This window comes from Cebus imitator, unplaced genomic scaffold (genome assembly GCF_001604975.1).
Source record: "Cebus imitator isolate Cc_AM_T3 unplaced genomic scaffold, Cebus_imitator-1.0 Scaffold425, whole genome shotgun sequence".
Taxonomy (NCBI): Eukaryota; Metazoa; Chordata; class Mammalia; order Primates; family Cebidae; genus Cebus; species Cebus imitator.
This window is the reverse complement of record NW_016107740.1, coordinates 159,878-175,007: the sequence shown is the minus strand read 5'-3', so window position 1 is coordinate 175,007 and position 15,130 is coordinate 159,878. Positions and strand designations below refer to the sequence as shown.

At 41.1% G+C, this 15,130-nt stretch overlaps 1 protein-coding gene across 17 annotated transcripts in view; it reads left to right on the top strand.

Moving 5' to 3' along the window:
- LIMCH1 (LIM and calponin homology domains 1) overlaps positions 1 to 15,130 on the top strand; it is a 352,295-nt gene that overhangs the window by 287,281 nt on the left and 49,884 nt on the right. For 12 of the 17 annotated variants that reach the window (XM_037731823.1, XM_017509857.2, XM_017509854.2 and 9 more), the window contains 5 exons: positions 1,787 to 1,822; positions 7,482 to 7,608; positions 9,110 to 9,267; positions 9,490 to 9,898; positions 13,621 to 13,836. In XM_037731823.1, coding sequence (XP_037587751.1) covers positions 1,787 to 1,822; positions 7,482 to 7,608; positions 9,110 to 9,267; positions 9,490 to 9,898; positions 13,621 to 13,836 — 946 coding nt within the window. The remainder of the gene's footprint in view (positions 1 to 1,786; positions 1,823 to 7,481; positions 7,609 to 9,109; positions 9,268 to 9,489; positions 9,899 to 13,620; positions 13,837 to 15,130) is intronic. The other 5 variants (XM_037731833.1, XM_037731829.1, XM_037731828.1 and 2 more) reach the window with 2 other exon arrangements.

The following is a 15,130-nucleotide window of genomic DNA, read 5'->3' as shown; positions in this document are numbered from 1 at the left end:
CAGGCTGGTCTTGAACCCCTGAGCTTAAACAATCTGCTCGCCTTGGCCTCCCAAAATGCTGGGATTACAAGCATGAGTCACCATGCCCAGGCCATTCTCTCTTGATGTGAAAGAATCCACTCATTATCTGCTTCAATGTAGTAGTGTTTTGGAAAATTGAGAATATTAGATTCAACTTAAACACCTTCTGAAATGATCCTCTGGAGAAAGAGAAAATGAGTCTTACTGCCAGAAGAAAAACATACATAAACCCTTTCCTTGTCTTGCTTTTGACACTTTCAAAAGAGATTTGGGGTTTTGCACTGGTATGGTTGCCTTCGCTGTTAATTAAATAATTATCAATGAATTCAGACTATTTTAGAATGATAAAAGCCTAAGAAAGAAGGGGTATGTGTGTGTACACTCATGCATTCTGGGCTGTTTTCTCTAAGACTGCAGAAGAGATTTTTAGAAATTATCCTTTTTCTATAAACTATTGTGTAACTGATCATGGGACAGGTAATTTTTGCTGCTGACTCCAAAATGTAATTTATTGGAAACTGGAAGCAGGATGTATTTTCTTTACTGTTCTTTGTCCGTCATCAGAATTGCAAAGGAGAAGCTTTTCAGAGTATAGGTAAGAACTGACCCTTAAAACTCACCTTTGCTGAAGAGACAGGCATTTGTAGGAGCTGTGTTTTTTTGTTGTTGTTGTTGTTTTAAAATGTGCTTGAGGCCGGGCGCAGTGGCTCAAGCCTGTAATCCCAGCACTTTGGGAGGCCGAGGCGGATGGATCACGAGGTCAAGAGATCGAGACCATCCTGGTCAACATGGTGAAACCCCATCTCTACTAAAAATGCAAAAAATTAGCTGGGCATGGTGGCACGTGCTTGTAATCCCAGCGACTCAGGAGGCTGGGGCAGGAGAATTGCCTGAACCCAGGAGGCGGAGGTTGCGGTGAGCCGAGATCGCACCATTGCACTCCAGCCTGGGTAACAAGAGCGAAACTCCATCTCAAAAAAAAAAAAAAAGTGCTTGAAATATGCCTTGTAATGTCCTAATATTTTTCTAATTTAGTCTTTTTGCTTTAGTCTCATTTAGACTTCAAGTGACTGTCACAGAGGGTACAACTTTATGGATCTAAATTATCAGGAGAATATATAAGATTAGAAAAAAAGCTTTAGTTTTTCAAGTTATGACATATCATCCAAGTCTGGTTTTGATTAAGGCTACCAGTTTTCTAGGAATTGTGGTTTCTGTCAAATGCATGCAGAAGGCACTGATTGGGGCTCTGGTTTACTTTCAGAAAACTACAGAAACACTCTTTGATGTTTCTTGTGCAAATACATTAACGTATCAGGGACAGGGTCAGTAAGGGCGCACTTGTACAGTGGGTGTCCATTATAGCCCATTACTGCTGAACATAAAGGCACAAAAAGTTGAACTGTTTGTGAATGACTGTAACACGTTTGTTTTCTAAGCTGCCTTCTCTAAACAGTGTGGATTGTACCTAAGCCTTTCTGTGTTTATATTGAACAGATTCTTTCTTTCTGCGTAGTGTAGGGATTATTTTTATTTCTTCCCTGGGTTTTGAGATAAATTCTGCATTTTTTAGAGATATCAAGACTTGTCTTTGATTTTCAGCAGCCAATGAATATTGTTAATTGTATAATCATGCTTCTCTTTCAGTATCTCAGCAAAAAAGCCTTGGCGCACATGTATTTCACTAGCAGTTTTTATTTCCAGCTTGCTTACAGCATTCCCTTTCTATTTTGCCAGTTCTCTAATTTTGTATTTGATCTTATAGATACGGTCCAAGAACTCCTGTGTCTGATGACGCAGAGTAAGTTGCCTTGTATTTGTAGGATTACATTAATTACTAGCCTAAACTGCATGCTTCCAGTACTTACCACTAATGGAAATGCAACTGATGCAAGTGAACTGAATAGTTAGCTGACTTGTGCAGCAAAGCACTTGAAGTTGGAATGCAGAGCCTGTGTTCTGTGCAGGAAAGGTGAATGAAAAAGCAACTTAAGCATGATTCTAATATGAAGCTGCTGCTTGAAACTTAACATTTGCTTTTCATAGACTGGGCATGTTAAAGTTGTTCATGTTATGGGTTGGACACTGGTACCCCTTCTAAACCACTGAATTATTTAAGGGGTATTCTGAGTTTTGCACTTAATTCTTGATGTGTTGGGGCTTAGAGTTAACAACGAAGTAGTCATTCCCATAGTCACATTTTTTAACGAAGTAAATAAATCCCAAACCACTAATTATAGATTCAGAAGCCCAAGTTCCTCCCAGGTTGGAGTCATATAAACTATGGGATGCTTGAGACCAAAACATTGGAGTTTTGCTGAAGTTCCATGAATCGTAAGGAGCCAAGGATATAAGACATGACTGGCCCTTCGCCTCCCTGCTGCTTGGTTTTCACTCCTCTCAGAGATTCATTCCTCATCCCATACTTCACATCCAAATTTGAGAAGAATCCAAACCCTCCCATTTGTGACCACATTAACTCTGCTTCAAAAAAGGCTTTCCCATATCCAGATCATTCTGCAACTGATACCCAAAGCAAACATTTTCTTTGCAAAATACTGGTTTTCTCAGATTCAAGTAACTTGTATTTGAAGAAACGTGATTAATATCTAAATCCCATGTCAGTGGTCTGCTGATCCTGATATCGAGGGGCATTTTGTGGCCTTTTGGGAGCCTGGGCCATTCAGAATGTAATCACCAGCACTTCTCTGCCTGTTCTTTCCCGAGCCTCAGTTTCAAGCCACAGAATGAGAAAATTGAATGGAATTTGCATGTAGAACACGCAAACATCATTTCCAGCAGTGACAATGAGATTAGGCAAAAAACTTAAGTGTCTTCAGATTGTGCTATTTTTCATGTTTGTGTTCAAGGTGTCTGCTTAGTTTGGACTCCAAGCCCTAAAGTGGTCAGACTGAGACCAAGTTTCCCATGCATGATCTGTGATTGGTTAGTGGCCTAACATAAAGAACACTCATGCTTCAAAACCAAATTCAGCCTGAGCTTGACTGACTGCACAGAGTTAAGTAGTCTGTAAAACTGAGCCCTGGTTATTACTTTTCAAACCTGCAATGGCAATACTTAATGTTCACCGAAGGGAGGATTTTATAAGATTGATAGGCAAAACACTACTTTGGTTTGGTGAACAAAAACATTTTGATAGAATGGGTTCATTCATCAGTCAAGGCTGCTATGTAATTTGCTTAAAATAGACCTCTGGGAAACCCTAAAAGGTGAAAGGAAAAAAGGGAAATTAAAGAGTTTCTGAATTTTGCCTGCACTTGAACACAAAACTTCACACTTCACCCACAGGAAAAGTTAATGATTTCTTAAAAGGGGTGGGGACAGGGACTCCCTTCTTGTCTTCTCTAAGTTTGCAAAAAGCAGCCCCAGGAACCAAGAAGAGTAAAAGGAGCTTCTTTTCCAGAGCTCTTATCTGGGGATCTCCAAAGTGCTGAGTTTCCTGCGTGGAGTAGATACAATTTACATGAGACCATGTGGGGAACAAAATGAAAAGTTGATATCGGGAATTTATTCTTAAAATAGAAACTTATCCTATTTTTAGTTTATTCCCTTAATATTTCCCTTTTCCTAAATCTTTAAAGACATTATTTTTGGCATAGGCTATATTTATTAATAATGAATGCATTCTTAAAATTGAGCCCAATCAAAAAAAGATGTGCCCTTTAAGGAGAATATAGGTCAGGGGCAGACCTACCGCACAGGCAAACGGAGAAATTTCCACCTCCTGGCCAGCCAAGAATGTTTCCGTAGATTTCATTTCACCCTCTTGCCCTTTTCCTCACTTGCACACTCTTTCTCTTCCAATACCTTCGGCAGGTTGGGATAGCCATAGGCCATTTTATTCTGAATTCCTTTACCATAGATGCGGCCCAGAAGCAATTTCCAGGCTCCCCTTGGGGTAATTCCATCCTGGCCTTCAAAAATGCCAACCCACCAAGAGAGAAGCCAGAGCAGCCAGGAGCCCTCATCCCAACAGCCCAAGGGCAGGGACATAAGGTACCAAGGAGCACAGGATTAGTCTAAGTCACATTACTATTTTGGAAGCCGGCCTTCTCCAGGATCCCATACCCGCCAACCCCCATCCCCAGACACACAGTTCTACATTTGGGAGGCCAAGTCTAACCTGAACTAGGGACCATTTTCTGAATGACAGCTCAGCCCATTTTCTATCTAGTATGATCAATTCTCAACTTCTTAATTCCTTTTTGTTTTTCAAAAATGGTGTATATGTCACTTACGGGTTTGTCACTTCTTTTTTGGCCAGTTTGCTGATATTTCTTTAAAAAAAAAGAAACTTGAGAAAAAATTAGTACAGGTTGAGCCCACCTTATAGAAAATGCTTGGAATGAGAAGTGTTTCCAATTTTGAATTTTTGGGGGGTTTTGGAATATTTACATATATATAGTGAAATATCTTGGGAATGGAACCCAAGTCTAAACATGAAATTCATTGATATTCCATATATGCCTTATATGCATAGCCTGGAGGTGATTTTATACAATAGTTAAAATAATTTTGTGCATGAAACAAAGTTTTGACTGCATTGTGACTGCACCCCATCACACAAGGTCAGGTGTGGAATTCTCCACTTGTGGGGTCATGTCAGCACTCAAAAAGTTTTGGAGTTTGGAGCATTTTGGATTTCAGATTTTTGGATTAGGGATATTCAACCTGTACTTCCTGGTACGTGAAAGGGCAAACAGGAGTTTCTCCTTTTATTTAACTAACCGGCTTTTGGCCACATTTGGGCTGAGCTAGTTAGAGCTTCACAGTGGGAGTGGAGATGGGAATGCAGAACAAATAAAGGTAATTCTAAAGGCCTGCTCTCATTTTCTCCATGCCCATTGGGTGAGATAATCAAATCCCAGATCCTGGAGAAGGCTGCCATTTTCTTCCTGGGGTCCCAGAAGAAAACCTGGATCTATGGCCACCTATTGTGGCCCAAACCAAAATTCTGCCCTGTAGATATTATAGATGGCAGAGTTGAATGAAGGGACCTCTTTTCTCTCCCACAATCTACCAACTACTTAGTGGTAGATTAATAGGTAAATCACAGCCCTTCTCCTCTATCGAGGACTGCAGTTTCTTTCTTTCTTTTCTTTTTTTTTTTTTTTTTTTTTTTTGAGATGGAGTCTCGCTCTGGAGAATCTCAGCTCACTACGATAAGAGGTTCCCAGCTCAGAGAGGTTTAAATCTACTAAGATCTTGGCAAAGATTATAAATCACCTTAAAAGATGAACTGACTAGATTGACTATTTTAAAAGTAATTTTTTTAATTGTGAGAGGAAGAATGGGATGAATATTTGTCTCTTTCTGGAAGGCCTACTTAAGTGAATTTTGATCCATGAAGTTTAAAAGTATGGGTTAGACTTTCCTACCTAATCCTGCAAATTTCTAAATCTTCCTTAAATACCATTAATCAATAATCTAAAATAGATGAAAAATCATAGCCCTTCTCCTCTATCGAGGACTACAGCTTCTTTCTTTCTTTTCTTTTCTTTTCTTTTTTTTTTTTTTTTTTTTGGAGATGGAGTCTCGCTCTGTCACCCAGGCTGGAGAATCTCAGCTCACTACGACTTCTGCCTCCCAGCTTCAAGTCATTCTCCTGCCTCAGCCTTCCTAATAGCTGGGACTACAGGCATGTGCCACCACGCCTGGCTAATTTTTTTTTAATGTTTTAAAAAAATTTAATTTTTAGTAAAGAAGGGGTTTCACCATGTTGGCCAGGCTGATCTCGAACTCCTGACTGCAAGTGATCTGCCTACCTCGGCCTCCCAAAGTGCCACAGGTGTGAGCCACCACACCCAGCCCAGTTTATTTTTTCTAGAAGGCACACCTGCTGAAATCCGGACTCTCCACTGAATACATGGAGGCAGCATTATGCAGTGGCTTGTCATATAGCTAATAGAAACCTCAGCTAAGAGTCCTTCTATGCAGCCAGAGTATTAGAATACTCTTAGGGAAGAGAGGTTACAAGTACAGTTTTCAGTTTAGTTTTCTTAGGTCAGACTTAAATTGTCCAATATCTGAAGAGCAGGGAGAGGCACTCACACATTCACACAGATTGAGCTTTTGAGTGGATTGAAAGGATGGTGGGCAGCCCTGCTTTGGGGGTTATCTTCCAGAGAGAGGGTTATCGTCCCTGCTAGGGAGCCCATTGCATTCAACGATGCTGCTGCTGTTCATCGTCTGGCCATGGAGTAACAATTTTGGACATCACGATGATGTCTGGAATTTGTTGGTGTCTAAGTGCATGGTGGTTTTTTTTTTTTTTCCTTTGTGTTAGGCTGGTTTCAAAAGTGGATTACCTCCTTTGTTTTGTTGCTAGCACTTAGTGAGCTTTTAAGAGCCCTCTATGTCTTGAATTTTGGTGGGCTCCATACCCACTTGGTTCCAAAGGGAGTCATTTCTTTGAAAGAAAAATAAAAGGAGGAGGATTTTGCTTTGATTTCTATTTCTGTTTTCATCTTGCTGCTTCAGCTTTTGCTGTAACAAAGGTTTATGTAAGCATCCCAAAGAAAGCCCTACCGTCTTGCCCAATGTTTAGTAAGCGCCTGTAGAATATAAAAATCATATGCACAGTCTAAGAGTTTTTTAAAGATTGCTTTCCCTATCCTTTTTCTTTTAAAAGGGCATATTCAGAGGTATCCTGACAAAAATTAAGTGTGTGCATATTAGGATACAAAATATATAGCTAATTTATGTATCTTATTTCTTACTCTTGTTATAAAATGCCTTGTTTTCTTGATTCCAAGATGCCATCAACTGCACTATCAATTACAGCAGTTTTACAAAAAATAAAAAGAAATAATTACAACGAGCATACATCACCAACCCATAGTTGTCAGATGCACCTAAAATTCAATAAAGTAAAATAAGAAAAAGCAGGTGTCTTAAACTTGAGGACAAATGATATTTTTTTGGAAATGGAGAAATTGCCTCTATTCACGTAGGAAGAAGCCTTTAAGCCAGCTTCCTTCTACACAAAGAAGCATTTACCATAATAAAGTTTCACTTCATGGAACACCGCTCTTTTTCCCCATAACTTCTCCCCAGGTTATACCTTTTAATTATTTTATTTTTAAAATGCATTTCCAAATGAGAGGATCCCAGGGCTTCAAATACCATTTTTCTAGCTCTTCTTTAAACCTGTTTTGGCACCTACATATAAAATGATATTGACCCGATTCAGTGACATCACTGAAGACAAAGACTGTCACATTTTTGGCGATTGCGGCAAAGGGAGGCGATGGGGTGCCAGCACGCCCACCGCCCGCCCAGGGCCAGAACAGGCCGCCAATCACGCGCCGTGCGCAGCCAGGGAAGGGGAGCAGTTTTCCAAGCCCGGTAGCGCCCCCACGCGGCAGGACGCCCAGGCGCGCGGAGACGCGAAGGGCGCTGATCGCGGTCCCTCCTGTGTTCGCTCTCTCCTCACTCAGGAGCACAAGCATGTTTGACATGCGGTGTGAGGAGGAGGCCGCGGTGCAGCCGCACAGCAGGGCCCGCCAGGAGCAGCTGCAGCTGATAAATAACCAGCTGAGGGAAGAGGACGACAAATGGCAAGATGTGAGTTCCTGCCAAGGCGCGCGGGCAGCGGGGAGGCTTCTGGTAGCAGAAAATTCAGCCGGGTGGGTAGATGTGGACTTGAAAGCCATGCTGGGGAAGGGAGCCCCTAGCGGGTTTCAAAAGGTGACACGGTGAATGTGGGACTCAAAGGAAGGTGACTAGCAGCGTGAAGGTATGCAGTGATGGTACAGACGTGTAATCAGCAAACACCCTGGCCAGAAGCTTGGCCACAAAGGAGAGGGGAGGGGAGGCAGGAAACTGGAATGGGATGTAGAATTGAGGCTACACTATCTTCTGAGGTTATATATTTGAAACTGATCATGATGATGATGATAGTAACGCTAACAATGGCCAACATCAGTCGCGTACCGGTACCAGGCATTGTTCTAAGTGCTTTGCATGCATTCACTTAATCCTCTTAGTAACTCAATGAACTAGCAACTCTTATTGTCCTTGATTCCACAGACGAGTCCCAGCACAGCTGTCGCTTGCTGAATGTCACACAGCTAGCCAGTGGGGGAGCCAGGATTAGAACCAGGGAAGGAAGGCTAAAGAGGCTGATGAGGGCTTTAAGATTGTGTACTGAGAGCCAAGGCAGGGAGGGAGGAGGGAGAGTGAATTATTGCATTGAATTCTCATAGAGCACCCTGGAGGTAGCTATTGCAAACCTGACTCCACTTTTAGTTTAAAAAGTTAACTTCTCCAAAGTTGATAAAATGTAGTAACAATTACGTCTAGAATATTTTGAGCACTTACTATGTGCCTGGCACCTTGCATGTATTTTCATATTTAACCGTACAAGCTTGTGAGAATAGGTGCTGATATCCTCATTTTAGAGATGAGGAAATGGAGCCACAGGGAGACTGAGAAACATGCCTGAGATTCCAAAGCATGAAAAAGATAGAGCTGGGATTATTTCCCACAGCTGCAACCCCATCCGTCTGACCCCAGAATCCTCACTTCTTATCATTTTGCTATAACTACCCTTAGGATTGTGGTGAGGTTATTGTAAGGATCACATGAATTAATACATATAGAATCACCAGATCGGTAAGACTCAACACTATTTTTTTTCTGCCTTGACTACTTTCCATGTGGAAACTGTATAATACAAACGAATCCCTACCATTCAATTGTCAGCAAATCTATTCATAATGCAGAGGTTATAAATTGGAAGAAATGAAGTTTCTTATGATTACCTTGTGAGGCAGTTCTCTGAAATTTGGCAACTGACACGAAATGTGATTGCATATTTCACACTGCCATATTTAAATAAATGTGCTGCCCTGTTATGGATACTGTAGATAATATCTGGTTGTTTCTGCCTTTGAGGCATTCCAATTCCAACCAGACTTACATTGGATTGTGGGGGAATGCCTTGTCGTAGGGCCTGGGCCCATAGTCAGTTCACTAAAGAGTAGAAATGTCTAAACTCTGAAGAATAGAAATGGAATTATGCGCAAGTCTGAAGAAGAATATTACATCTTTCTTTCTCTGTCAGGACCTGGCTCGTTGGAAGAGTCGTAGAAGAAGTGTTTCTCAGGACTTAATCAAGAAAGAGGAAGAAAGAAAAAAAATGGAGAAGTTACTGGCTGGAGAAGATGGGACAAGTGAACGAAGGAAAAGTATTAAAACCTACAGAGAAATTGTTCAGGAAAAGTGAGTTTTTTCTGTTGTTGTTTTTAATGTGCAGTATTATCTAGGTGTTTTTTTGTTTGTTTGTTTCAAAAAATTGTTGTTGTCAACAAAGGTTCTGACACTAACTTTTTATATTCCCTGTACTATTTCTTTAGTGCTACCTTGATTTCTACCCAGGTCTTCTTTGCAATTTTCATTAGTTGATTTTGTTAACGCTTCTCCCTCCTATGTCCCATCCTTTAGAGAGCGGAGAGAGAGAGAGTTGCATGAAGCGTATAAGAACGCTCGGTCCCAGGAGGAGGCAGAGGGGATCCTTCAACAGTACATCGAGAGGTTCACCATCAGTGAAGCTGTTCTTGAACGCTTGGAGATGCCAAAAATTCTGGAAAGAAGCCATTCAACAGAGCCAAATTTATCCTCCTTCCTGAATGATCCCAACCCCATGAAATACCTGCGGCAACAGTCACTGCCTCCACCCAAATTCACTGCCACTGTTGAAACCACCATTGCTCGTGCCAGTGTTCTGGATACCAGCATGTCAGCAGGCAGTGGGTCTCCAAGCAAAACTGTCACTCCCAAAGCAGTGCCTATGCTGACACCTAAGCCTTACTCCCAGCCCAAAAATTCTCAAGAGGTTCTGAAGACCTTTAAGGTAGGACAAGTTCTTTAAGAGTAGAACTGAAGCTGAACTCCAGGGAGTCAATCGAAAGAAGCATCATGACCCAAGAAAATATCATTCTTTTTACCAAACAAAAGCAAAATGTAACATTTACAGTTGTGAAAGATATAGGTCTCTGGAGATTTGGTTTGTAAATGCTTAAGGGACAGATGTTTCCCTCAATTGCTGTTGTTAATACAGATGGACTCCTATAGATCAATAGTGGAGGCGTCTCCATGAGCAAGGTCTGTTTTCTAGTTAGATAAAAATGGCATGGTTTTCTGTACTAGTGGTAAAAACCCTAATTTAGTAATACCCTAGTATTTCTAGGTATTGGGAGGTATGGCAGACTCCTCAAAACAAAATTTTATTTGCTTTTGGTTCAAATAGAAGTATATGCAGCTACCTCTCTTTTAGGAAGAAATTGACTTATTCAAAAAGATGCAAGGAACACATGGGAACATGGGAAATACCCGGTCCTCCATAAATGAGATATGTGTTTTTGTTTTTTGTTTTGAGACAAAGTTTCATTCTTGTTGCCCACGCTGGAGTGCAATGGCGCAATCTTGGATCACTGCAGCCTCCACCTCCCAGGTTCAAGCAATTCTCCTGCCTCAGCTTCCTGAGTAGCTGAGTAGCTGGGATTACAGGTGTGTTCCACTACGCCTGGCTAATTTTTTTTTTTTTTTTTAGTAAACATGGGGTTTTGCCCTTTTGGTCAGGCTGATCTCGAACTCCTGACCTCAGGTGATCCACCCACCTCAGTGTCCCAAAGTATGGGACATACTTTGGGCATGAGATACCGCACACAGGCAAGATAGGTTTTTTAAGCAAGTAGAACGAAACTAGGTTGTTTTGCTAATGAGTGTGTGAAATAATGTTTCAGACTGAAGAACTTGTGGAAACCAAACATCTTTTCACTTCCTCAAATTCAAGTATTTTCCCTTATATCAGGAGGAACCACTCATCCTTTGTCTTGGGATCAGTTCCCCTTGTCCTTGCACTCAAAGAGTTTGTAATAGACAGAGGTGGAATGCATCACTCGGAGATGTGACCATTACGTAGAAAAGTTTTCGTGACCAATTGAGCAATGTGATACCATGTGTCTTTCTTACTGTATTTCAAAGGGAGCCAAACCACACTTTCTGACTTTTGCTAAAATAACTGAACGTATCTCCAAAATCTCTACCTTGGGCTTTGATAAAACAAAAGAAAAATGTCCTGACTGTCTCATCTGGATTTCATTGAGCTGCTTGTCCCCTTATAATGGCAGGGACCATGTCTCTGTTATTCATGGCCTCATGCCAAGGGGCTGGCACAGGTGCCCAGGGCAGAGTAGGCACTTAGCAAGTGCCCCTTAAATAAATACATGATATTTTTTTCTGAGAAGATGAGCTGCTAGTCATACGGACTCACACACACACAGATATACATATGCCCATGTATGTTCAGTGGTTTACCTGTTTCAGAAGCTTTCCTTTACCTAGGGCCTATGATAATGAACAGCTATGATATTTCCTGAAGAAAGAATCTGTGTTGAGGTGGCCCAGAATAGGATAGGGAATACCTTTATTTAACTGGATTTCTAAGGCATCTGATCATAAATCTAGATGTCCACTTCCCCTCCTTTATGTAAGTAGTGCAAAGTGATTATTTAAACAGAAGAATTAGCATAGATGATTTTGTGGCAGAACTTCAGCTCTGAGAAAACTGTTCTTCACCACTGTGGCAGGGTGGTATGGTGGCCTCAGGAAGCACTTCCATGGAGGGGTTATTAAAGAATTTGAGCAGAGGCCCTCTTAGAGCTGGAGATCACTCCTGACCACTCACTAGAGGGGGTCCCCTGCCGCATCGTAGTCCTCATTGGCTAGTATTTCTATTGATGTCCTACAGTTCCATTACTGAGTGCGTGGACAGCAACTCTGGTCAAAGGTCAAAGGTAGTATGCAAATTAGACCATTGTTACCAGCTAACAATGCCAGGACAGAAGACAAGGGGTGTGTGTGTGTGTGTGTGTGTGTGTGTGTGTTTCTTCTTGGAGAGCAGGGAATACAGACTTAGTTGTTTTCCTAGTACAACAGAATTAAGGGTAAAGGAAGATCAAGAGAAATAGTTTAAGGCAGTGTTTTTCAAACTGAGAGTTACCACCTGTTGCTAGGTCATGAAATCAATTTAGTGGTTTGATGCCAACATTAAAAAAAATGAGCTGGAATAGAATACAATTTAAAAAACATAATGTGTCACACAGTGAAGGCAAAATTGCTTAGGGAAATTTCTATTTCAGTTACATTTATGTATGTGTGTGCTGAGTTGTGATTTAAGTTTCTTTTCATGGGTAACAGATAACAGAGTAAGAAGGCCAGTTGCCTAAAGTAAATAAACTATAACTAATATCCAGCCTTCCATTATTTATTTTAAAAGATTTTAAAAGGCCTAATGAGGCTGGGTGAGGTGGCTCATACTTGTAATCCCAGCACTTTGGGAGGCCGAAGCAGATGGATCACTTGAGGCCAGGAGTTCAAGACCAGTCTGGCCAACATGATGAAACCCTGTCTCTGTTAAAAATACAAAAATTAGTCAGGCATGATGGCACACGCCTGTAATCCCATCTACTCAGGAGGCTGAGGCACCCGAATCGCTTGAACCAGGGAAGCAGAGGCTGCCCTGAGCCGAGATTGCGCCACTCCACTCTAGCCTGGATGACAGAATGAGACTCCATCTCAAAAAATAAAATAAATAAATAAGTAAATAAATAAGAGACCTAATGATAATAATGGCTAATAGTTAAGTACTTAAAATGTATCATGTACTGTTCTAGATTCTGTACATATAGTAATCCATAAAATCTCCATAACAGCACTATGAGGAAGATATTATTACTTTAAATTTTGCGTCTGAGCACAGAGAATAGGAAACCTGTTGAGGATTCCATGCCTGTTAAGTCGTAGAGCCAGGTTTCAATCAGGTCACCTAACTGCAGAGCTCCCTCTCAAAACCACGCTACATTCTGCTTCAAATTTCAAGACTGAGATTTCCAGATGCCTTTCAGTAAGCCAGGCTAACCACCCTCTCTGGTTCCCCCTTTCTTGCTCTAACTGCTTCACCTAGATGTGAGTGCAAAAACAAAAATATTTTAATTTGCATAGTCTTTGTTTCTTTAGAAAAAACGGAGGTTATAAAAATAACTAAAAATGGAGATTCACTGTAACAGAGCATGGTATCAGATCCCTTGCCCTCTGCCATAGCTTCAAAAAAAAAGTATCTGTTGCCCCTGCTACCCCCACAGGATAACCTGTAAAATATTCCTGATCTGTGGTAAGTTCCACCTCATTTATGTGCTAGCCAGAAAAAAAAGTCAAAATTGTGGAATAGCAGTCAGAACTGAAACGAAACATTATTGGAACCCCAATATGTGGTGTGTGTGTTTAAGATTCTTTGGTTTCCTGTACTTTAAAATAAAAGCACACCATAAATGAACATGAAATGGAATCTAAAGAGAAGCCGCCCAAGCAGGTCAACTACCTTATAAGGAGGCCCTTAAAGATAGCATTTATAGAAGCCGTAACTTATAGATCCCATCAAACATTAGAGAGACCTGTTTCTTGATTGGACTATGGTTATTAAATGATCATCTTTTGAGGTAATTCTGTATGTGTCATTTTATTATAGTCTTTGATTGAGGTATAGCATTTTTTTGTCCCTTCTGGGTTTTATAGGTAGATGGGAAAGTCAGCATGAATGGAGAGACGGTTCATAGAGAGGAGGAGAAGGAAAGAGAGAGTCCCACGGTGGCACCTGCCCACTCCTTAACCAAGTCCCAGATGTTTGAAGGTGTGGCCAGAGTGCATGGGTCTCCACTGGAGATGAAGCAAGACAACAGCAGCATCGAGATCAACATAAAGAAGCCAAACTCTGTTCCCCAAGAGCTCACAGTAAGAACCAAACATTTCCCCACTTCCCTTTGGGATGATTCCATGGTAAAAGAATCTGTTTTTAAAAATAAGTAGGTCATGATAATGACCATTTCTTTCTATGTTGGCATATTAGTTTTCTAGGGCTGCTGTTAAGTACCACAAACTGGATGGCTTGAATGACAGAAATTAATTGTCTCATAGTCCTGGTGGCTAGAAGTCCAAAACCAAGGGTGTTGGCAGGGCTGGCTCCCTCCATTGGTAATGAGGGAGAATCTGTTTCAGGCCTTACTCCTAGTCTCTGGTGACTGCTGGCAGTTTTGATGTTCCCTGGCTTACAGATGCGTCATCTCCATCTCTGCCTTCGTCTTCACTCATCTTCTCCCTGCAGATGTGTCTGTATTTCGATTTCCCCTTTATATTTTATTTATTTATTTTGAGATGGAGTTTTGCTCTTTTTGCCCAGGCTGGAGTGCAGTGATGCAATCTTGGCTCACTGCAACCTCCACCTCCTGGGTTCGAGTGATTCTCCTGCCTCAGTCTCCCGAGTAGCTGGGACTACAGGTACACACCACCACGCCAGCTAATTTTGTATTTTAGTAGAGACAGGTTTCACCATGTTGGCCAGGCTGGTCTTGAGCTCCTGATCTCAAGTGATCCACCCATCTCAGCCTCCCAAAGTGCTGGGATTACAGGCATGAGCCACTGTGCCCAGCCTGATTTCCCCTTTTTAGAATAACACCAGTCATACTGAGTAGGTCCACCCTCCTCCAGTGTGACCTCATCTTCACTAATCACATCTGCAGCAGCCCTTTTTCCAAATAAGGTCATATTCTGAGTAGTAAGGGTTAGGACTTCAATAATATGAGTTTTGGGAGGCACGATTCAACCTGTATTATTGGAGTATAATGGAAGGTATTATAATTTATAAGCTAGAACTTATTTTTCATGTCTCATTATTGGTGTCCAGTGTTATAGAATAATAAGTAAATCTTTAAAATATCTTCTTTTTTTTCCTGTTTGTTCAGGATCTCATTAGACTTGTTAATGTCATTTGAAAATAACGGGTGCTATCAGAATCTGGATTTCCATCCCCGGTGATATATATAAAAGGATCTTTTTCTTATTAGTTAAAGAAACAAAAATCCATTTAAAAGCTGAAAGTAATGTAAAGCATGAGATCACTACTGAATGGCCAAGCTAAAAAATGTAGGCTAATTCAGAGTCGGCAGAAAAGTGAACTCAAAATAACATAATATTTGTTGCTTTGGAGTAGAAGGCATTGCTGGGAAAATTGCGCCTTCTTCTATCTCTC